Raw genomic sequence first — 22462 nt, forward strand, 5'->3', positions numbered from 1 at the left:
TTGTAAGGAGCTATCAAATTTTTGCCTGAACTTTACTTTTAGTCGATTATCCCTTGAATTGCTATAATTGGCTAATTTCTCTCTGAACCTTAATTTTAGCCTTACCCCCTTGAATGTTTATAATTGGCCAGTTTATAGTAAATTCGAATTTGAGTCTTGAATTGAAATCGGTGAATCAAAATAGTTATGTGAATCAAATGACAAAGAAGGCTAATGAAATGAAATCACAACCCCAACATGTTGGTGAAAAAGCAATGGCATCACACTCCCATCAATGTGGTGAAAAAGCAGGACCATGGAGAAGATTCTTAGACGTCAACGTTAGAGATAAAATTCAAACGAAAAGTGTACGGAGTAAACTAGTAGAAGAGAAGAAAAAAATAAATAATAGGTTGTCCATATTAGGGATATAGTTACTTTTTTGCCCTCCAGAATGTGCCGTGCACATGATCAAGGTAGATGAAAATTTTCAAAATCTAAACGCTTGGGGTGAAATTGATCAATTATAAAAGTTAGAATGTGTAATTAACTACAATTAAAATTCAGATAGAAAATAAACCGTTCAATGCTAGTTTTGGTGAGGAATTGACAACTACCTCTTTTGATTAAGGTGTTGGAAATTGAACTGAATTTACTTACCAAACTTCAAATTAATTCACATAGCTTTCAACCCTTCACTCTTACCTACTTTGACCACAATCAAATCAAACCAAATCAAAGCTCAAAATCTCTATTCTTTTGTCTCTTTCGATTTTTCTCACATGAAATAAATAATAATGATGCGAACAAAGCTTACTTTAAAAGTACAACAAATTGAAGGGAAAGAAACATCCAACCCGAAAAAAAAAATACCAAAACAAAATATTAACTCACGAGCATTGATCCGCTTACCCATCTCAATTCGTCACCCACTTTTCACTTCCCATATTTCCCGAAAAGGATATTTTTTCTAGGGATAATAAGAATCTCGTGATCGTGATCGTTCATTGTACATTGTGATGTTAGTTTTCGTTAGATGCTATTTATATTTAATTTTAAATTTTAAAATGATTTCTGACCAAACGATATACAATGAACGATCCCAATCACGAAATTCCTAGAATCCCCACCCAACCCCGGCATCTGATTGGTCCGTCACCATGGGCTTGGCGTCGGTCGGTGACAGCCCCCAGCGCACAAGTTCCGTGTTTGTGTACTCTCAAAGCAATAAAATAAACAAAAATAAATAAAATAAACAAATTTAGAAAATAACCCAGAAATAAATTTAATTAATTAATTAAAAAGATACATTTCCACATTGGGACGAGAAAGTTAAACGAGCTCGCTCTTTCTTTCCAAATATTCCCGGCAGAATTCATCTTCTCTTCTGTGTGCGTTGCATATTCCTGGCATCTTTGGGAAATTCGGATTCCCATCGAAGCACGAAAAGGAAGGTTCCGGAATTCGAATTCTCGTCAAATTCCCAAGATTTCTATATATTTCGATCAGATTCTGAGAGTGGTGGGAATTTGCTGTGCTGCCGCGACTGTGGATCTGACCCAATCGAAGCCTCAGATCAATGCTCTGTTCGGAGGCGGTTTAGGTCTGTTCGTTGCTGCAATTCGGTTAGTAACGCTCGAATTTTTCCGTTTTATTGCAGCTCAATTTTTGGTTGAGAGTTCAGCAAGATCTGGGGTCTGTCTACGTTTGTATTGTTTCTGGTTTTATTTGATTCGATTTAGGGTTTCTGTGAGGATCTAAGCTGGTTTTGAGGTTTGTGTATGGTTCTGGTTGTTCTAAAGGCAAGATCTGGCTGAATTATGCTGATTTGTGAGTGGTGGATGAGTTTGTTGAGGTGTTTGATCGGATTGAGCTGCCATTTGCCTTCTGTTTGGTTGCAAAGAAAGTGTAGGATAGGATAAAGAAATGAAAGGTAGATTATAAAAATGGATTAATACTATGGTCTTATTGGGGATTGGAAGGCTTGTTGATTTGGTAGACCTGGACTCTGAAGTATGCATTTTGAGAGTTTTATCTTTTCACGTGTAGCTCGTTATGAATGGTTATGATAAGATTAATATTTCACCAAGAATGCTTATTAGTGTTTAAGAGGGCATGTGATTATGGGATGTTTGTGTTAAATTCTGGATTTGTTTGGTTTCTTTTTTGTAGATTTTGCTTGTTGTGTAGAGTGTGACTGAGGGCGGGGCAAACTGATGAATAACGGGATGATAGAATGTAGTGTATGCCATTCAAAGATTGTTGCCCCGAACAGTAAAACTTTCTCCAGGGCCTATGACCGCCACAAGAGCAGGGTGTCGTCCAAGCAACGTGTTCTCAATGTCCTCTTGGTCGTTGGTGATTGTATGCTTGTCGGTTTACAGGTTTGTTTTCATATTTGGACTTATTTTTCTCATCTTTCATGGAAATCAAATGATTGGTTACAAGGAGATATACTCAAATTCAAGTATAGAAGTTTATTACATGGTAGCTCGTAGCTGTATGTTCTGGTACATGATTTTATGCTTATAAGAAATGATATGTGAAATCTGGAATTTTTAAAACATATATTTGATATTTTTGCATGATTGAACATGTTTGAGCATGTTTTCTCAACTACTAAGGCTGCTACCGATGTCTACAGTATTCTTCTACCAATTCTCAAACTAGCATGAACACTGCCACTACCATCATCATTCCCATAGCTGCCATGATATTACTATTGATTACATTTCCATCTATCTTTTTTTCATCTCCGTTACATTAATGGCTCCAGTAATTTTGTTGAATTTGATCTCCTGATTCAACATATCAGTTTAATTTGCTTGTTTTGGACTATGAAGATGATTACCGTTGTTTGGAAGCATATTAAAATTGAAATCAAGTTGATCATTCATATTGCAGAGATAGTAGCACTAACAACTGTTTCAAAAGGTCCTTGAGGAAATGTATTCTTGCTTGTGAAAACTTGATTTGAGTTTATGAATGAACCTGCAAGCCGTTGCTATAAAGTTTTTGGGCAGTTCTTCATTCCAATTTCATTATTACCTGACATGCTTACATTTTTACTTTTGAATCAGCCTATTCTGGTTTATATGTCCAAGGTCGATGGAAAATTCGAGTTTAGCCCAATTAGTGTAAACTTTTTGACAGAGGCTGCAAAGGTTCTATTTGCTGTCGTTATGCTATTGTTGCAGGTATGTCAACGACTTTGTTCTCTCCCTTACTTAAATGTGCTCGAAAATATTCAAGACCTTTTGATTTTCCACTTTTCTTAGGAGATATATGAGGTAAATTAATAAAATTTAATTTTTATTAAGAGAAGGAAGATAAGATTGAGTTATTGTTATTCCTTGGTGCTGTTAAGTTCCAGCACCTTCTAAGAATTCTGGTTAACCTGGAATAAGGTGCCATATGAAGTTTACACAAAATTTAAAATCTTGTCATTGGCATCAACTTCTGTGTTGTATGCCAAGGTTCTGAGATGAGGCTAGTAAATACCTTAGTGCCATGCAAGGCACCTTCACTTGGGTGAGTGCCCTTTTTATGCTTGGGTGAGAACTTAGGAGCTTTCACCTTTTGAAGAACGTGGAATTAATTATGCCCAAAGGACAAACTTGCTTGTGTGTTTTTTGCAAGTTTAAAATCGAGGGGTATGGAGGGAGAGGATATCTGATAGTTGGTAATAGCTCTGATTCTAGATTATATAAGTGGAATTTCGTAAAGTACTTGTGATATATTTCTTGACGGGCATACTTTTCTTTTCTTTCTGTTTCTTATTGACATCTTTGTTGATTCTGCAGGCTAGGAATCAGAAAGTTGGTGAGAAGCCTCTTCTCTCAATTTCCACATTCACGCAGGTTGTCTTTTAACTGCATTACAATTGTTAATTTCTTTAAGCTCTTGTTTTTATAATGTCTATCTGTTCGTGATATCGTAATAAATGGAATTTGGGCACTCCATTAGTTTGTTCTGCATGGTCTGTAGTAGGACACTGTATCTGCTCCAGTCTGTTTTCTTCATTAACTAATTTCTTGGCATCCATGTTTGAGTTATATTGCTTAGCTCATAAGATAAGCGTGCTCTTATTTTGGAGTTTATACGTTTAAAAGGCAAACATGGTCATTTATGATCCAACAATATTTGTGTTTTTTCTTTGCAGGCAGCTCGGAATAATGCGCTTCTTGCTGTTCCAGCATTTCTTTATGCTATTAATAACTATTTAAAGTTCACCATGCAGGTATAGTTCTTTCATAGATCCTCTTAGCATGCATCTCTGTAATCGGGTGGCGTATATGGTTAACTTTCCAAATTTTAGTATGAGTGATGGACTTGTGCTATACCTGTAGAGTCAAATTTTGATATAACCAAGTTGTTTAGCTCTATGGATTCTCCCCCATGTTCTTAACCCTTCGATTTTTATGTAGTGAATCTCGCTGGTCTACTGAGAAGTAGTATTTGCAGTGTTTAGCTTACGAAAACGATCTCACGGAAAGAAAAAAAAAAGGCTAAAAGATGGAGACAAATTATAGAGATATGTTGCCATACACCACTTCGTGTGCGACATGATATGGTTATACCACAACTGCTTAGTTGCTAGCAGTTTTATTGAAATAGTATGGGCTACCAGAATTGGTCATTGCTTAGGCTTCATGTATTACTGAGTCATCCAAAGTTTATCCTGTTCTCCATTGGAGGTTATTCATTGAATTTAGAGAGCTTTTTTGCTTGATTAAAGTTCATAAGATAATTTAAGCTTCTTTTTTGCAGCTATATTTCAATCCTGCAACTGTGAAGATGCTGAGCAATTTGAAGGTACTTTTAGTTTCACAGTATTATTATTGGTATCTTATTGACGTTAACGACGATTTCATGATTTGATTAGTGTTGCTTTGTGACTTCTCTCATGTTAATTTTGTCAAGCCCCACCCCCAACCGCGAATGGCTGTATGTAAATTGTGATTTTTCTTCACACAATTGCAAGTTGACAATAATAAAAAACTCAGATAAACATAACCTAATCAAATTGAAGACTGTTGCCAATTCCTATGTGTTAGGACTTAGGAGCATCAGTATTATCTGGAATCTCAATAAACAACTAATGTGATTACTCAGTAAATTAGGGCATACTTTATATAAACAAACAAGCTCAAATCATAATACTTATATGCGCATACACATATGTATCTTCAATGCATGAAGATGGAATGCGCACATTGTCTTAAATACCATATTTTGAAAACCTTTCTAGATAAACCAAGGGATCTTATCATAATTTAATTATAAAAAAAATAAAAATAAAAATAAAAAAAAACCTAGAAAGGAAGACTCCCTGAACTCTACAAAGTAAAAAAAAGGCCAGAAGCTTATTCAATTACAAAGTTCATCCATACCCGCCTTCAAATAATCCTAAAGAATCTTTCTATTTCACTCGACCCAGAAAACTGCTGACACCCTGCAATTCCAAAAAAAAATTCCTTTGTTTTTTAGTTGTTTCTGATTTGTGTCTGATCCCCTTTTGGATTTATCAAATGGGATCCCTCTTTGTATACTCTCTCTCTCTCTCTCTCTCTCTCTCTCTACACACACACACACATAAATGGATATCACAAAATAATCTGAACGACTGGTGTTGCTTCCACGGAAGCAGCTCCGGATGCATATTTGCATCCAGCATGAAAAGATAAGCTAACATAGTTTTGTCTAGTTCACTTAGTTTCACCTGTAGAAATTCTGCAGGTCTCCTTTTAAGGAATTAGACATGTCATTGTTTTAATTCGTCACCATTTAATTTATAAAGTTTTGATTGTGGACATGCAGGTGTTGGTGATTGCTGTTTTGTTGAAAATGATAATGAAGCGCCGGTTTTCAATAATTCAGGTTAGTACCCTTTCTGTTTGTTCATCTCTTTAGCCAAGTAAAAGAAAATATTTTTTTCTTTTACTCCAGCTTTTCTGTTCTTTTCCTGTTTCTAAAAATGGGGAGTAGTCAGTTAGAACTTTGGATCATCTTATTTGAACACATTCCTGTGGATGCTATGATTGCTATATCTTATCACACTGATATTACTTTGATACAGTGGGAAGCCCTTGCTTTGTTGCTCATCGGGATTAGTGTAAATCAGTTACGATCTTTACCCGAGGGTTCTCTTGCTTTAGGTCTTCCAGTTTCAACAGGCGCATACATCTACACATTGATCTTTGTAAGTGATTAATGATATTTGTTGTTTCTACTGGTGATGTCCTCCTGTTTAACACGCACCTTTAGGTTCATAACTTTTTTCCCTGGCTTGAATAGAGTATTCTTGAAAATTATGTTCCAAGACGTTTTATGCATGTTGGAGACTTATCTCAGATTCATCTTACAGGTAACAGTTCCATCGTTGGCCTCTGTCTATAATGAGTATGCTCTGAAGAGCCAATATGACACAAGCATATACCTCCAGGTGAGAAATAGGACTTTTATGACTTGTTTCTTTGCTACTGCATGAAAGTAACTGAGGTTATTATTCAAGGATCTTGAGGAATGGTTTTCTAAAGGTAGCACATAGTTATTTGCTTCTGTACTTGTAATCAGTGTCACTACTTACCTGATTTGGCCTAATCTAGCATCAACATGGATCTTGGTTACTCGTGTTGTGATTTTATTTTTGGTGGAGCTATCTGTTTGGTTTCTCTAAATTTACCCAAGTGATGTATGGATATGCTTGTATTTGGGTTGGAATTTGAAAATGATGAGCATGCTTTTGTCTCTTGGTACTTAGTTTAGTCCATGAAGTTGAAATGCTGCCAGAGTTTCTCTGGATTTTTGGTTGTTTAAGGAAAATAAGACAGTTTGCCACAATTTTCTTGTATTCCACTGACGTTGAAGCGTATTACATATCGACAATATATCCCTGAGATGTCGGCAACAAGGTGGAAGGATATGCCTTTATCCTTAAACACAGACTATTTTAAATAATTGGTTCGTCAGGGCCATTTTTCACTTTATTTTAGATGCCTGGCTTCATCTGTGACCAATTTGATTGAGTCTGAACCTAGAGTTTCTTAACCATATCTTTGCAACTCATGTCTCATTGCATATGCTTTGTTAAATTCAAGTTTGGACAGTTATTGAAAAATGACAAATATAAGTCAGTCTCATTGTATATGCTTTGTTAAATTCAAGTTTGGACAGTTAGTGAAAAATGACAAATACAAGTCAACAATTTATCGTCTTCATTTTAAGTCGTCTTCTTTTGGCTATGCAGAACTTATTTTTATATGGGTATGGTGCGATATTCAACTTTCTAGGAATATTGGTAATGGCCATTGTCAAAGGTATGAACAACACTATTTTTATTGTTTCTGCAGAGAAATAAAATGTTTAAATATTTATATATATATATATACATTCTAAAAGATAGTCCCATGTACATAAGTAGTACATGACATTTTGAGACCATAAAGCAAGTTTAGAATCCAAATGCATTGAAAGAGAATTTCTTTACTGCTCTCAGAGTGCCACCTGTAAAATTTTTCTTCAGATATTTAAGATGGCTTTAATAGTTGGGTGGTTTGATTTTCTATTTAATCACGTGCTTAAGGAAAAAATGGGTTTATTTGCAAAAATTTTCTTTATTAGTTGCTTTCAAAATTCTGGTCCAGATATCACAGCACTAATAGAAGAAGCAATGAGCCCCAAACAGAGAAAATAAACCCTCACCTTTTCCAAGCTTAAGGGCATTTTTGTAAAGGATGAACCATGCTCTTATACATATATCATCTCTTTACCAATACCTCTGCTCTCTGAATAAAACTATTCACTAAATTTATCATAAACAATAGTTTGGATAGGAATGTCACCGAACTTCCTTGGGGCATTGTATTCTCCGAACTTCCTTCCAAGGGGGAACCATATGCATACAAACCTTAATTGGAAAAATTAAGATCACTGGTCTACTACTCTCATTTCTCACATATAATATTCAATGTACAGATTCAAATTTGTTGACTCTAGTAGCACCACTACTTATATCCTTAGCTATATTTTACCAATCATTATGGTTTTGGATAGGATTATTGTTCAATATAGTTAATTGGTATAGGAGGGTCCAATTTACAGATAAGAACTTCATTGCGCTTTTGCACAGTGGTATTCTGTTGACGAAATTTTATGAAATTTCGAAATAGGTCTTTTGAGTTGTAACTTTATGTTTGAATGTTTCAGGTCCAGGTAGCTTTGATATCCTTCATGGTCATTCAAGAGCTACAATGTTTCTGATAGCTAACAATGCAGCACAAGGAATTCTGTCCTCTTTTTTCTTCAAATATGCAGGTTAGTTTTCTGCAATAGCAACTTTAGGTAGGTTTATATGTCATGCCAGTTTGGTACGGAAACAGTTGCTGTAATATCAAGATTGCTCCTAAGTACACTTTAAGAAGAGCGAGATTTTATTTTCAGCTTATGATTTCATCAACTGTGGCAGTTTTTTGTTAAATTTCATTTTCTCGCCACTCTTTAATCAAGGGATGCCATTCAATTTTTACAGATACAATTCTAAAGAAGTACTCGTCCACAGTGGCCACTATCTTCACAGGCATAGCATCTGCGTTGCTGTTTGGTCACAAATTGACTATGAACTTTGTTTTAGGAATTTCTATTGTCTTCATTTCAATGCACCAGGTAATCTCGATAAATGAGTCTTCTTTTTTCACATTAGTTGTTAATAGTATGAAGATCAATTTTCAAAAGAAAAAAATTGTGTAATTTAGAGAGACCTTTCTATAGATTTCTATTTGTTTTCTTATCAAATCGTTTGCTGACCATTGTTTCTTTTATTTTTCTGTATAGTTCTTTTCTCCCATTTCAAAAAGCAAGGAGGATGAACAAAATGGGAAGCTGGAAATGATAGATGTCGATGATAAACTCAGGTATCTGCTCATTCTTTTCACCCATGGCAGCATTAGTTGGGAGTTTGATGTACAAGTTACTGTGTTCCTGTTGTATGCTTGACATAAACACCAAGGCAAGAATCAAATTTTTCACTGTCGCTAACAGGACTAGGCCACTAAGGATAATGAATTTAAGAATTTTATGTACTTTCGATGTTTTGCCTTTTCTATAACACCAGTTATATAGTATACATAAATCAACAAAAAAAGTGGGAACGATGGAACCTCAACTATGGGGATTTTGTGGAGAGGCTCAAGGAGAAATTCATGGGAAATTCATCGTGGTTACTAACGTAGTTTGTTTTCTGGATTCAGGTCAAAGGATTCCTTTATTAATATGGCAGCAGGGGCAAATGAAGAGGTTAGAATTGCAAATTACTGTCTTGTAAATAATATATATTTATCTTATATTTGCCTCACTCTTTTCTTACAAGTCTACCTTTTCCAGGCTAGTCACCGACCAGGCCCTGACGAAAAACAGCCCCTTCTTCCCATCTAAAAGTTAATTGGAGTATGTTATTGCTCTTTCACTACTAGTTGGATACATGCATCTGCTGCATATTTTACTTGACCATGTTGACCGACATATTACCAACAAAAAAAAAAACGCATTGAACAACAATTAAACTGGACTAGTTATACATTTTGCAGCAATTAAATTAACTGTCACGTCCAGAAACCAGCTATATAGATCCCTTTTTTCCCTGTTGTAAAGCTAGAGTGTGCAAACAATGTTTTACGAGACATTATTTAGTCTGTCAGAGAAGAAAAATGTGGAGCCTTCCTAAATGCCATATGCTATCAGCCAGAGATCTTCAATTGTAGCTGGCGTAGCTGGCTTTGTTCCGTGCGTAATCAGACTGTTTGTTATTTTGATGCAGGATTTTTTTTCTTTTTCTTTGAAGGAATTCTTTTGGCTGGAATTGCGATGATACAAGAGATGAAGCAAAGCGAGGTTCGTCAAACATTCAATAAATTAATCCGAGAAGAAACACTTTTTATACTGTTTATCGGGGATCCCTCTTCCCATGTCACGGGGTTTCCCTAAGTTGGTGTGTAAAGCAGTTTATAAACGAATTCGGAGGGTACACGCCGTTAGTTGATCCCAGTTTTTTGCTGCAGGAAATTGGGATAGAGAGAGAGAGAGAACAGTAATATGTTGTCAACAAACATTGGAATCCTACATGCACTTTACTTCAGCTTTACCAATGTGATTTGTAATAGCGTTTCCATGCATTCTTTGCCTTGAACCACATGGGTATTTGACCCCCAATGTCAATTTTTGTTTCATTCGGAATTAGATCCATACATCGTCATGTGTAAGTTTTGGCATTATTACACTGTGACGTCATAGCGATCGTAAACTTGTTCCATGTAAATTGTTTTCTGTAAGAGGAGCATAAAAATGATCAAATATCATTATTCGCTAATTGCCTCATTTCAATTTGAGAATGTTACATATATTTTTCGGACACCATTGCCCGTCGCAACTCGATCTTGAAATCCATATCGAACAAACAAGCACTTTTGAATGTATAAATGGTTGTTCAGTAAGTGAACAAGCGAGCTTGAATTCACCAGGTCGTATTAGATCAACTTAATAGGATGCCAAATGCTGTATTCTCCTCGCCAAAATGCAAGACACCATCTACCGTAACATATCGCTTTTAGATTCTGCTAGAAATGCTCGACGGTTTCAATTTCTTCCTCGAATGCAACAGGAGATGCATCTTCAACGTTCACCTGTGAAAAGTGAGAAAAATGTTATACAGATGACAATCCCGTTCGAGGAACCAAGGAGCGCGAATTTCTAATAGGAACAAGCAATTAACTATCACAACCATAATTGAATGTCAGAGAGGGAGCAAAGGGATACACAACTAAGATGCCCAGTAGTCCAAGAAATTCAGAAAAGAGGTGGAAAGCCTATTTTGTGAAAACCCGCTTAGCAAGAGCATAATCGAGTAACAAATCTGAGTCCTTTTTTCCTGGATAATTGTATGAACTAGAGTTAACGCGGAGAAACATGTGAGTCTTCGGGATTTCCTATAGGCAAACTTTTTATGCAAGTTTGTCGACCCATTTCATGTTGCACTTCCAAGATTTATCCTATAGTTCTGAGCATTCATCAGTTTGAATGTACCACAAAATCGAAACAGACAAACCACGCAGATTTCAGTAAACAACAGAGTACATAAACATCACAACCGAAGTTAAAAAAAAAGTATCGAAGTAACCATTCTAAACTATCATGCCTGCAATCACTTTATAAAAACTTACACAACCGTGCTAGTGAGTGAATATGGTAAACTGAAGAGCATTTGGGAAAGAATGTAAATTTCCGTAGCCACTCTACTTTAAAATTGAAGGGGAACACACATACGCGAGGATACACATAGAAGGAGCAATGCACGGTTACTATCTACATGATGCAGACTAATAACAGTCTTCTAAACAGAATAAACCAAAGGAAAACAGGAGCTGGGCTATTTAATTAAGGTTTCCCGTTGCTGGAGAAAAATGGGAGAAAAAGTAGAGAGATTTCAAAATTTTGATTTTTTATTAAGGAAGTGAAGAAAAAAATATATTCATAATATCTCTCAATAATGCTAAGCCAAAACACCTAGATTAAACCAAAAAAATGGAGCAAACACTCGGTGCCTAGCAGTACCATGAGGCCCATCTTTGGCGAATTCCTGAAAGGAGGCACTGCAACTTCCCAAGCTTTCTGCTCCAACATAAATTGACCATAATTAATCTAAAACATTGAATAAGGTTTACAAGGGTCGAAAAAATCGACAGTATAAAAGCAGCTGCTATGGTAACTAATCTGCAACAAAGTTTACACAGAACTGTCAAAAGGCAAACTCACCTATCCAGTGTTTGCAGTAGTAGCCGATGCAGAATCTCTACGAATAGGGCGGGACGGCTTGTTGACATAAGAGGAATTCCATTCCCCTCCATCCGAAGCATAATAGTCCATGGGATAATCCCCAACAACATCTTCTTCCCCAACCTGATTTCCATTAGCACATGCACAACCAGAATCACTCTTCTTATTTTTGTCCCACCAAGGAGGAATGAAGCCAAGAGCAATGTCAGCCTCAAAAGGATTCAAAAGGGGCTTTGTAAATGCATCGCCCCAGTCAATGGACAAGCGAGGACAAGCAATCTGAATCCAAGCATCCACTGAGTCTTCAAACAGAGCAATTCTCGGAGGACTAATCTCTGACATCAAAAACACGGTATAAGAAAACCCTTCGTCCTTCATTTTCTTTTCCAGTCTCTGTAGAATCCTGGGATTGCCTTGCCTTCCTAAAGTCCCCAACACAACGCCCCAATTTGAGGCTTCCTTTGCTTTCAAAATCGCGCTCTTCCTTGACTCCCTCATCCCCTTGTGATCATATTCCTCCAAAAACAGTTTCCCCATATATGGGTCGTACCGAAACGTCTTCAGCCCTGGATTTGCTATCATAATCGCTTCTAAATGAAAACGCCCGTCCGCCACAAACACCACTACACTCTCCTCTTCCTCCTCCTCGTTGCCTTTGGTTATTTTGCGTGAGATTTTTGGGGCAGTACAACCCAAAACCTCACCGGCAGACAAGGGTTTTGACTGTGGAATGAGGACCTTGAAACCATGGGTTTCAAGCTCAGGTTTGGCCGCTCGGATTGCGGAGGCGAATTGGATTGTTCCAGCAAGCACTAGGTTTTTACAGTGAGAGTTTTGGAGGTTGAGATGGACGGTCTGGATTAATCGGGAGACATCAATTGAGATTTCAACGAAGACGTAGAGACAGGGGATTGAGGTGACGTGGAGGGGGACAAGGCAGCTGTGGCCAAAGTGGATGAGGAGGTCAGCATCGAGTGCCTTGGCAGCAAGGTCGTCTACGCAGCACGCGCCGTAGGTTGCATCACCGAGAACAAAGCACTGGGAGACACCGCCGAAGGTGGAGAGGATGTCAGAGAGGACCAGAGAGTACATGAGGAGGCCCTCGGGAAGTTGGAGGGCCACCCGTGAGGCATTGGTGGAGCGCACACGCCAGACACACTTGTGGACTTCAAAGTTGTAGTTGGAGGGAAGGAGGGCTATTGCAGCGTTCAGAGCTGAGTCGTGGAGGATTGAGTCCGGAATTTGGTTCCTCACAAACCGCTTTGGTGGCGCATGCGGCTTCCTTGTCTGCTGAGAATCAGGGAGAGGCAACAGACTAGACTCCTGCACAATGCCAGGCCTCTAAATTAATAATAACAAAATGTATTGTACCAATCCAGGCTTTATTAATGGATGATTAGATAATTTCCTCTTCGTTAGCACGAAGCTCTTCTCAACCAAACAAATGACTAAGATCAAAACACTTAAACAACAACATCCGCCTACAGATTATCTGAAGTCCGGATCTACCATTCAGACTAAACATAATAGGGACGAGCATACTTAATCCAGAAAAATTGCAAACATACAAGTAAATATGGCCGCAACATATTGTATAGCCATTCCAAGAACTATCCTTTATGCTTTCCCGTTAATAAAATAAGGCAAATTCGGAGCGAAATTTTCTTTCCCACTTATTTTCTCAGCACCCAAACAGAAAAAGAGTTACAGGTGCCCCTAAATAACCAAAACCCATACGCCTTAAACCCAAAATGCAAAAGGAAAACATATATACATACAATTGTGGCACAGAAGAAGAGATAAGCATGATCAAAGAGCGTGTGAATCCTATCTCTAACTCAAGCATCTGATACAGTGGCAAGCAACAAATTGAAGAGGATTGGATGTGGAACCGATTCAACTCACCTGGCTGGGATCCATATCTTAAAACTCGGAGGGAAAATTGAACTATAGCTTGCGCCTCACAGGGATGAGCATAACCGAAGGCAAACAGACCTCGGTCCTCTGTCTTAACTCACAAGAAGAATTTCTTAGCTCTGTTCTTATGTAATCAATTCAATGGCTGCCACACGCCTATTCAACTGCAACCCACCATGAAAGATGCTCAATGACGCCCGACTGGTATGGAGGAGGGAGGCGGCATCTATGAAATGAAGCCCAAACGGAAGAAAAGGAGTTAAATGTGGAAGAGAGAGGAGGAGGAGGAGGTGGTGGGGGAGAAGGAGGTCGCAGCGGGAGTTGTTAGGGTTTAGGGAGGGGGTAGTAAGCCTACGAACTAAGGAGGTTTTTTGTATTTTTTGGGGTCGGAACGAATAAGGAGAAGTCGAGGTGGCTGGTGGGGTGGTAATTTCATTTTTGGATAAAAAAATAAGAATAAAAAAAATAAAAAATAAAAAAGTAGAAAATTAATGAAAAGTCCTAAAAAACTTATCATTTTTTAAGGGGGGTAATTTCATTTTTGGATACAGAATGAATAGATTCAAGAGATGAGAGAATTAAGGATACCCATCAGAAAGACTAATCCAATCCATAATGATGTACCGGAAAATTTGACATTTTTGTTATCCAACCAACCCTCAAGAGAAGCAAATATAATAGGTACACTAATCAATAACATTATGTTTGGGTGAAGAAATTTAAGATTACTAAGGAATTTAAAAATGACGGAAATTGAAATGACGAGATTTTATTTTTTAGAATTTGTAAATTTTCTTGTTTGGTCAACCTAAAAGAACAATGGAATTGAATACGGAATTTATTATTTTTAATCTCTCAATCATAGAAATTGAGAAATGACACCTATTTACATGGAATTTGAACTTGGGATTTGGAGGTTCCAAATTCCAAGTTTTTTTTTCTACGCGGAAATTCTAAATTTCTATATTTATAAATCCAAACAAGAGAATTAATGCTTGTCAATTTATAAATTATGACTTTTACCAAAATTCTATGTTTATTTCCCTCATCCAAACATAGTGTAAGATTCTAATCCTTCAATCTACCAACAAAAGAATTATACCATTTGATCCCATTATCAGCCAAAAAAATGTAAAAAAACAAAAAAAAACACATCGTGTAAGGATTTTACCATGAATCTTTTTTTTTTTTTTTTTTTTTTTTTATAACTTTACAAATTTTACAAAGGGGCATGCTTGCTTGATCATGCATCTATATGATATGTATACAAAATAGATAGACCTATAGATTCACACCCGATATCTTTATGTAGATAGTAATGGTATCAACTCTTCCATGTTCTATGGGGTGGAATAAATATACTTTTATACGAAGAGGGGAAAGAGTTCGACAAAGTCACACAATAAACAGCTTAATTTAATGTCGATTTCGCCATCCATGAGATTTGAACCTAAAATCTCTTACTTCCAAATGAAGAAAAATATCACCAAATTATAGTACTGAATGACTATTTTTTTAAAAAAAAATCTAAAACTACATAATGAACTTTCTTTTAATCATAAGGACAAAAATCGGTGGCAGTATGATAATTATATTGAATTTGAGGCGCGCTAATACTAGTATTCTAATAGTGGCACCGCCAACTGTTCATTCATATAAACTTCATATTTCTCCTCAGCTCCATATATTATTTTTAAGAGGTGAACTATGATGCCTTAATCGTCGTGATGATCAGGTATGTAGACAATCTAAGAGATTTTTTTTTTCCTTTAAAAAAAATGACAACTGGTGGCAGACCACGGTTATCCACCATTTTCGAGAGCCGGAAAGACTCATAGAGACATTTTAGCATCTTCCTAGCCACAACTCCGGTTTCTACACCAGCAACGGATTTCAAACTCAAAACCTCCTATTTTTAATTTGAAAGAAACATCGCAATCCACCATTTACCACTAAACCACCAACGAGTGGTTGACAATCTAAGAGTTAGATGCAACAACAAAATCTCGGGTTCGTATTTGGGTGAACAGCCTTGATGAACACGATGGTGCTTTAACACAAATTTAATCTCTCTTCTTTGTAGGCAATATACATACCATGGCATTTAAAACAAATAGATAAATGGTTATTTAGAGAAAACAAGGTTATTGACATTAAAAATAATTGTAAACTTGGATAAACTTAATTTAAATCATATACGACACAGTCAAACTCTAAAGAACAGAAAATTGAATTGAATCATACCAGGCTTTACTAAAATTATTACTCATTTTTGTACTTGTTGTTTTATTTTTCAATTATTTTTTTAATTAAAAAAATAAAATAATAAATAGTATAAAAGGAATAATCCGAGAAATCTTCCCAACCCAACTAACAATTAGTTGGATGGGCTGGGTTGCCTAAACCCGAACCGAACCGGCCGGCCGGTCGCGCCAGTGAGAAGTAGGGAACCAACCAATTAGGAATACAAAGAAATGAAGCGCGGGAGGGAAATTGGACGGATGAGGAGATTGTCGTTAGTCGTCGTTAACAAGAAAGTTTCCCAACAATTCTTCCCCCAACTCCACACTCCACCGCTCTTCCTTCTTCAAACCATACGCTGTTACACCACCGCCACCAAATTTACAGACTCCGACAGAGTGAGCAGCTGAGCTCCAATTTCCAAACACAAAATTCATGATATGAACTTCTCCACCCACGCTCACGCTCTCACCACTCACTCTCCACTCCACCGCTTCACCACCGCCGCCGTCGCCGCCCCATGTCAGTCCTCCTTCTCCTGCTCCATGCCCCGTCCCCCCAATCGCAACCGCAGAACTCGCCGCAATCGAAACACCACCCGCCCCACCACCACCACCACCACCACCTCCACCACCATTAAACCCTATTTCTACCCTCCTTCACCATCCAACCCTGATACTCTCCAAGCCACCTTCGACCTCGATTACATCTACCACACCTCCCACTCCACCCTCAACCAATTCATCTCCGACTCCTCCGACGCCCTCCAAGACCTCCGCACTCTCGTCTCTGTCGACGCCGGTAATCGCGTCATCGTCTCATGTCGCCCTTCCACGCTGCGTTTCGTCGGCAATTTGGTGATTATCACCTTCTCCGTCGTTTTGGGGTTTAGGGTTTTGGTTGCCTTGGTCAGGTTAGGGTTTAGGAGTCGGTCTGGGTATGGCAAGGAGGCGACGGTGGTGAGGCGGGATAGGAGTCTCGGGGGAAAAGAGGTTGTGGTAGGGATAGTGGAGAAGGAGAGAGTTGATGCGAGGAAAAGAAAGAGTTTTGGGATTTTGGATAATTCGCTGTCAATGCCGAAGAGTAGGATGGTGGATGGTTTGGGGAGGATGTTAAAGAATCAGGTTCGGTGGGCGAAGAAGCTGCCGAGCTGGTGGCCGAGCTCAGCACCGCAGCAGAGTCCGGTGGTGGATAAGGAGTACTACCAGGGAGAAGCAGACAGATTGGTTAGAGGTCTGTTTGTTTCCTTTTTCCTTTCATTTCTCACTTTTATATTTATGACTTTCTACGGTATTGTTTGCATATAGATTCATGTCGAAATTAATTTGGTTTCGGTGGAGTGGCATATATAACTGCAGTTTACCAAAATCTTCAAGCTTTCATTACAGTTGCAATTTAATATTTTCGAGTTGCTTAAATACCACTTAAGGAGCTCATATTAACTTGATTTCATTTTGGGTTTTCCTTTTGTTGTAGGTAAAAGTTGCACACTTCTCAGAGTTTCGTAATGTTTTGATCACAATTTACATTCTAATTGCTAACTCATCCACTTGATTTCCAGTGATCACGGACAATAGAATGAGCGGAAAGGACATAGGGGAGGATGACATTATTCATGTCAGTGCTTTTGTGTATCTAGTTGATTTGTGCATTACTTTTATGAAATTTACAGTCTCATGATTGGTTGATAAATACATAGGTAGGTGCTTTAACATGCATGTTTTTGTAGGTTCACACACTTCTTATATGTATACATCATGAGATTTTTATAGATTTCTATGTTGATGTAGCGGTAGCACTAATTCAGTTTAGGGCACTCTTTGTGAGGTTTCTGCTGATATGTTAGCCTAAAAAAGTGTAACATAACAATCTTTCTATTAATAAGTTAATTGTTTGCAAGCATGTTTCACTCACATGGATACAATATTAAACTACTGTGCACCTAATGGAAGAGGGGACGTAGCTCTTGCACCATGTGAGAATGAATGTTTATATTATCTAAAGATTATGCAGAGTGTTACAATGTTTGTTACTATAGTTGAAAGTTGTGGTTTTTTTTAGGATTTTTACAACATCAATGTTCATATGTGAGAACCTTGTTGATATGGGGAATTAAGAGGTCATGTTGGCATCATTTTTGTCATACGGCTTTCTTATTTGAACCTCTGAAACAGTTCTAGCATACAATATTTTTTTAAATTTGACTCTTTCGATTTTACTTGCATTGTCTTTCACTATTTTAACCCTAGCAAATTAAATTCCTTTTGTCTAAGTCTAACATAACCATGGACATTTCACAGGTTTTAAAAGTTTCACCAAAATGTTATTCTCCCTATATGTATTGTGTGTGCATATATATATATATATATGTAGGATGATTTGAAAGAATCAATTTGTAGTGCATCAAGTGAAAATAAAAAAAAAAATACTAAATACGATTCTATAGGGTTCTCTCTTGAAATATTATGTTCTGAAATTGTTTTGATGAGCATGTTTGGTTCGATGTATTGTTTGTGAATTTCAATAGCTTGTTAAGTTTATATTTTGAGTTTTTTATTTAACATGTGCTCTCTAATGGATTGTTAACTGCTGGTAAACAATCCTTTCTATAAAATCTGAATCATTACCGTAATTTCTTTCTTGATGGTTTTATTACAATTTTATGCTGTGTTAACTGATCATTCATAATACATTGTATGTCCTTTGCCTGAGTGGGTGAGCAGTTACGTCAAATATGCAGGACATCTGGAGTACGGGTCTCCTTTGATACAACAAATACACGAGATTCGTTCTACCGGGTGTCTGTTGAATATGTCTTAAATGTTTGCAGCAGGTGTGATTCTCAGATGGAATGCTTCAACATTTCAGTAGTTTCCAATATTTTTCTTTGTTTCGGCTACTTTGCTTTCTCCTGGTGGTATAACTTATCTAGTTATATGACAGGGCCCCAAGTCATTCTACTTATGTTCGGATTGACGGAGAAGATGTTTGTCATTTCATTGCTGGGCTTGCCGGGAATATTGGCCTTGACAACATTCGTGCTGCAAGAATTATGTCTGCAGCAGTGGCTGCACGTACACGCTCACGTTTTCTGCAGGCATGGGTAATTTTTCTACTTTTGTTCTTTTGACCATGTTCGTGTCATAAGCTTGCAAGCAAACTGAAAATGATGTGAAGTGTCTCTCGTTGCATTGACAGTTATTTTGACATCATATTCTCCAAAAGCCAAAGTTAAAAAGAAAACTTGTGCACAATATTTGGTGGAATATTCTGTGAGAATGTAGCAGGTTAAATCAGAAATGAATGCTTTAGGGAATTTTAGCTCTCTTTTCTGTTGTAGAGACATTGTGAGTATCAATCTCAGGCAGGTTTAGACCCTCTACAAGACTTACCCATTGAACTTTAATTTTGATTTGGAACAAAAATTAGCATGCCAGTAACTTATGCTGTAGAATCTCAATAATTCAGAACTTATAGAATCTAGTAATCTAAGAAAATAAAAATACGAGGCCTCCAATTAAAAAGACACGAAGCCTCAGTTATTTAGCTAACATTTCTGAAAACAATTCATCACTTTGTCAGAAATGATTACTAACTAAATTTTTGCTTCAACTTGTCTGTTTGGGGTCCTGGTATTCTTAATTTTTTATTTATTGGATTCTGTATTCATGGGAGTTTTTCGGGCATATGTTACTTTAGTGATGAATATTGAGTTTTGGACCTATATTTCGATGTTCTCCATTGAAAATTTTAGAAATATTCTTTTACCTTTCAGATAACACCTTCTCTACTCCACTTAATTTTTAAAGGTCTTTTTCCCAACTGTTTGACTGCAGGCATTGGTAATGCAAAGTAAACATGCAGAAGCACTAGTCGAACTGTCAAAGATATGCCTGCTTTTGCGGATATTCCCTCCCGAGGAGTCCTCTGTATGTGGATTTTTTATTCATAAATTAATATACCATATCTAGATATTTCCTTTATACTTCTTTATTATTTTGGGGATTTCGTCATGATTTTTTGGTTCATAAACTCTAAAAGCATCTATATTGTTTGGTTAATTTTTATTTTGTGCTCGGCGCATGACCACCTTATGACAATTGGGTCAGTCTCTATTATCTATTCTTCCCTATTCTCTGACTCAATCCCATACCCATCCCTTCTCTTATCATTCAAGAAACCTCTCTCTCCCCATCAATTTGTACACGCATAAGTTGTTATGGGCTGGTGATATGAACAATTATTCTAAGTAAACTTCCTTACCAAGTACAAATCCAAACTTCAGGGAGCAATGGGGCACATTTTAAAATTCAGAGGCATTGGTGTTGTTTACCATTGTATAATGTACCTTGGTTGTGTTTGAAAACATTTTTCTCCTTGCACCATTTTCACATCATCGCAATGGTTTTACATTAATGCTAAAAGTTATGTTCTGATCAATCCTATAGCTTGATCTTTAAGACAGTCATTTGTGATCTGGTGTTAGAGGTTTTCGTATTACTATAGTCAAATGCCTATGTGAGAGAACATTTTCTTTGGCCTGCTTTAGTTCCTTTTATTTACATATGCTGCATCACAAACTGAGTGGCTTTAATTATGAGTTTATTTTGCAGCCTGAGATGGAGATGGTAGCTCGAGGCTTGGAAAAACATTTGAAATTGGATCAGAGGGAATTTCTAATGAGCATGCTCACTGGCGTTTGCAGTGAGGAAAGCCAAAGAAGAGCAGCAGAAGCTTTGGGTTTGGTGCGTGGCATAATTCTCAATTTGCAACTTTTATTTTATGCAAATAATGCGACAAATCTCTGAGTGTGGTTTTTTGGGTCAAGTATATCTCTAAGAGTGATTAGTTATAACTTGTGTGAACAAACTAACTTTTACTATGAAGCTTTAGCTCCATCGATATAGAAATCAGGCATAAGACAAGAACCGATTTGCTGAGAATTGGGAATAATTAGGTCACTGATTTTTACTTACTGCAGTATACGTCGCCACATTTTCTGGACAGTTGGCAGCGTAAACTTTAGCAATATCTCAGAGTTGTCTCCAAAAGTGAATCCAGATTCATTTGGGTTAGCTCAAGTCCAGGCGTTGTGGTTTTGGTCTGAAGCAAAAAAATTGAAACAAGTCTTCTAGGATTCTTTGTCTCAATGTCTGATGTCTGGTATTTTGGTTACTTATTTATTTACTCATTTTTATGACAGAACCCCGACGGACAATTTTTGGGGCTGGACGGGGAAATCATGGATGCCGTGTAGACTACCCATACGGGGAGACAGACTAAACTTTCTAGCTGAAAGTGAAAGGTGTTGATCTTGACCCGTTTATCCACTGTTGGGATGAAATTTGGTTTTTCGTTGTGGATGCCGAAACTGTATTATTTTTATGTCATTATGGTTTTCTGTTGACAATTCTGTCTATAAGTCCGACGCATCAACTTGATTATCTTTCTTTGTTTCCTAATAGTTTTCCTCGTTTCCTTGCAGATGCGATCTTCAAGAGGTCTTGGCGATGATGAATCGATGATGATGATGAACAATAAAAGTAGTTTACTGGGTAAATAATCATCAGCACATAAGGTTGTGTATTTACATCTGTGATCGTATGTCTGTATTCGCACAAATTTGTTCGTTCTGTTATCATATGTCTGTTATCATATCATATAATCCAAGAAGCGGAAGCAGAAGAACGATCCAAGAATCAAAGATCGCGAAGAAAACCAAAGACCTCGAATGCAAAACAAAACACAGAAGCAACATATGTTTACGAACGCAGGAAAACCTTCACATTTCGTAGCCTGTTATAACCATTGTTTAGACAAAATTGAATGGAAGGTATGTTATAATCATCACTTAATTAATCCACAGTGACTGAGATAACGAACCTGATGACACAATAAAAAACGTGCACTTATTTTTCGGGTATGAAAAGTCCTAATTCACCGTCACTGTAGGATAGCTAAGATATACATTTGTTCATCAAATATTCTATGCGCCAGATTTTGAGCTTGTTTCCGAGGGTTGGTTTGGTATTATTGTGTTTTGAAAAAAAATTACTTCACGTTTTCAGCTTATTTTAACCAAAAATTGTGAAAATAAGTTGTTTTTAAGTGTTTACCAAACACTTTTTTGAGCTCAGCTTTTTTTTATACCCATTTTTTATAAAAGCACATCAGTACCAAATCAGTACTGAGATTTTAAGGGTCTTATATATAAGGATCCCTCCTTAAGACGGTTTTTCAAAGTAGGACAATGTATTAATTCTAGAAAGTAATAACTTAAATCAAAACAAACTTTCAAACTTATTGTAAGTTTACAAATGTTATTAAATACAAAAGCAGTTCAATTGTTGCTAATACGTAACCAATAGCTGACATCATTATCACCATAACTCGTCGAAATTCCCATCACCGTTGCAATTCTCGGCAACATCATCATTCACGGTAGAAGATTTCATGTGTTTCTGGATGAGCTTATGAGAAGTATGAATGTAAAAATGTG

The 22462-nt window shown here is 37.1% G+C and overlaps 3 protein-coding genes across 10 annotated transcripts; 2 read left to right on the forward strand and 1 right to left on the reverse strand.

Moving 5' to 3' along the window:
* Positions 1 to 1255: 1255 nt before the first annotated feature.
* On the forward strand, positions 1256 to 10148 carry LOC137722286 (CMP-sialic acid transporter 3). Of its 2 annotated transcripts, none has more exons than XM_068461252.2 (16): positions 1256 to 1604; positions 2152 to 2363; positions 3060 to 3176; positions 3783 to 3839; positions 4142 to 4219; positions 4750 to 4794; positions 5800 to 5859; positions 6059 to 6181; positions 6347 to 6424; positions 7229 to 7298; positions 8188 to 8295; positions 8510 to 8643; positions 8812 to 8891; positions 9228 to 9273; positions 9361 to 9423; positions 9818 to 10148. In XM_068461252.2, the coding sequence occupies exons 2-15, from the start codon at positions 2196 to 2198 to the stop codon at positions 9409 to 9411; spliced, it is 1215 nt and encodes a 404-aa protein (XP_068317353.1). In that variant the 5' UTR covers positions 1256 to 1604; positions 2152 to 2195; the 3' UTR covers positions 9412 to 9423; positions 9818 to 10148. The 2 variants fall into 2 exon arrangements, with proteins under 2 accessions (XP_068317353.1, XP_068317354.1); XM_068461253.2 differs by having other exon boundaries at positions 1271 to 1604; positions 9794 to 10148.
* Positions 10149 to 10318: 170 nt separating this feature from the next.
* On the reverse strand, positions 10319 to 14112 carry LOC137722285 (diphthamide synthesis DPH2 family protein). Of its 7 annotated transcripts, none has more exons than XR_015961424.1 (4): positions 13711 to 14112; positions 11785 to 13128; positions 11584 to 11640; positions 10319 to 10655 (listed from the first exon to the last, which is right to left on the reverse strand). XR_015961424.1 is itself a non-coding variant. In XM_088692308.1 (3 exons), the coding sequence occupies exons 1-2, from the start codon at positions 13723 to 13725 to the stop codon at positions 11785 to 11787; spliced, it is 1359 nt and encodes a 452-aa protein (XP_088548434.1). In that variant the 5' UTR covers positions 13726 to 14112; the 3' UTR covers positions 10520 to 10655. The 7 variants fall into 7 exon arrangements, 3 of the variants coding, with proteins under 3 accessions (XP_088548434.1, XP_088548432.1, XP_088548433.1); XR_015961425.1 differs by having other exon boundaries at positions 10319 to 11029; XR_015961427.1 differs by having other exon boundaries at positions 10516 to 10655; positions 11584 to 11643.
* A 2078-nt stretch (positions 14113 to 16190) lies between these two features.
* On the forward strand, positions 16191 to 21813 carry LOC137723651 (phosphoribosylformylglycinamidine synthase). The gene is made up of 8 exons (XM_068462848.2): positions 16191 to 17196; positions 17525 to 17580; positions 18687 to 18796; positions 18907 to 19066; positions 19800 to 19892; positions 20577 to 20708; positions 21167 to 21268; positions 21449 to 21813. Exons 1-7 carry the CDS (start codon positions 16404 to 16406, stop codon positions 21218 to 21220), a joined length of 1398 nt encoding a protein of 465 aa, XP_068318949.2. The 5' UTR covers positions 16191 to 16403; the 3' UTR covers positions 21221 to 21268; positions 21449 to 21813.
* Positions 21814 to 22462: the final 649 nt, after the last annotated feature.

This window comes from Pyrus communis, chromosome 4 (genome assembly GCF_041283825.1).
Source record: "Pyrus communis isolate YQ-2024b chromosome 4, ASM4128382v1, whole genome shotgun sequence".
Taxonomy (NCBI): domain Eukaryota; kingdom Viridiplantae; phylum Streptophyta; class Magnoliopsida; order Rosales; family Rosaceae; genus Pyrus; species Pyrus communis.

Coding starts and splice junctions, on each gene's coding strand:
- LOC137723651 (XM_068462848.2), top strand. CDS start 16,404: ATGAACTTCTCCACCCACGCTCACGCTCTCACCACTCACTCTCCACTC. Junction 17,581..18,686: donor GGGAGGATGACATTATTCAT/GTCAGTGCTTTT, acceptor GTGGGTGAGCAG/TTACGTCAAATATGCAGGAC. Junction 20,709..21,166: donor CAGCAGAAGCTTTGGGTTTG/GTGCGTGGCATA, acceptor TTTTTATGACAG/AACCCCGACGGACAATTTTT.
- LOC137722286 (XM_068461252.2), top strand. CDS start 2,196: ATGAATAACGGGATGATAGAATGTAGTGTATGCCATTCAAAGATTGTT. Junction 5,860..6,058: donor GCCGGTTTTCAATAATTCAG/GTTAGTACCCTT, acceptor ACTTTGATACAG/TGGGAAGCCCTTGCTTTGTT. Junction 6,182..6,346: donor ACATCTACACATTGATCTTT/GTAAGTGATTAA, acceptor TTCATCTTACAG/GTAACAGTTCCATCGTTGGC.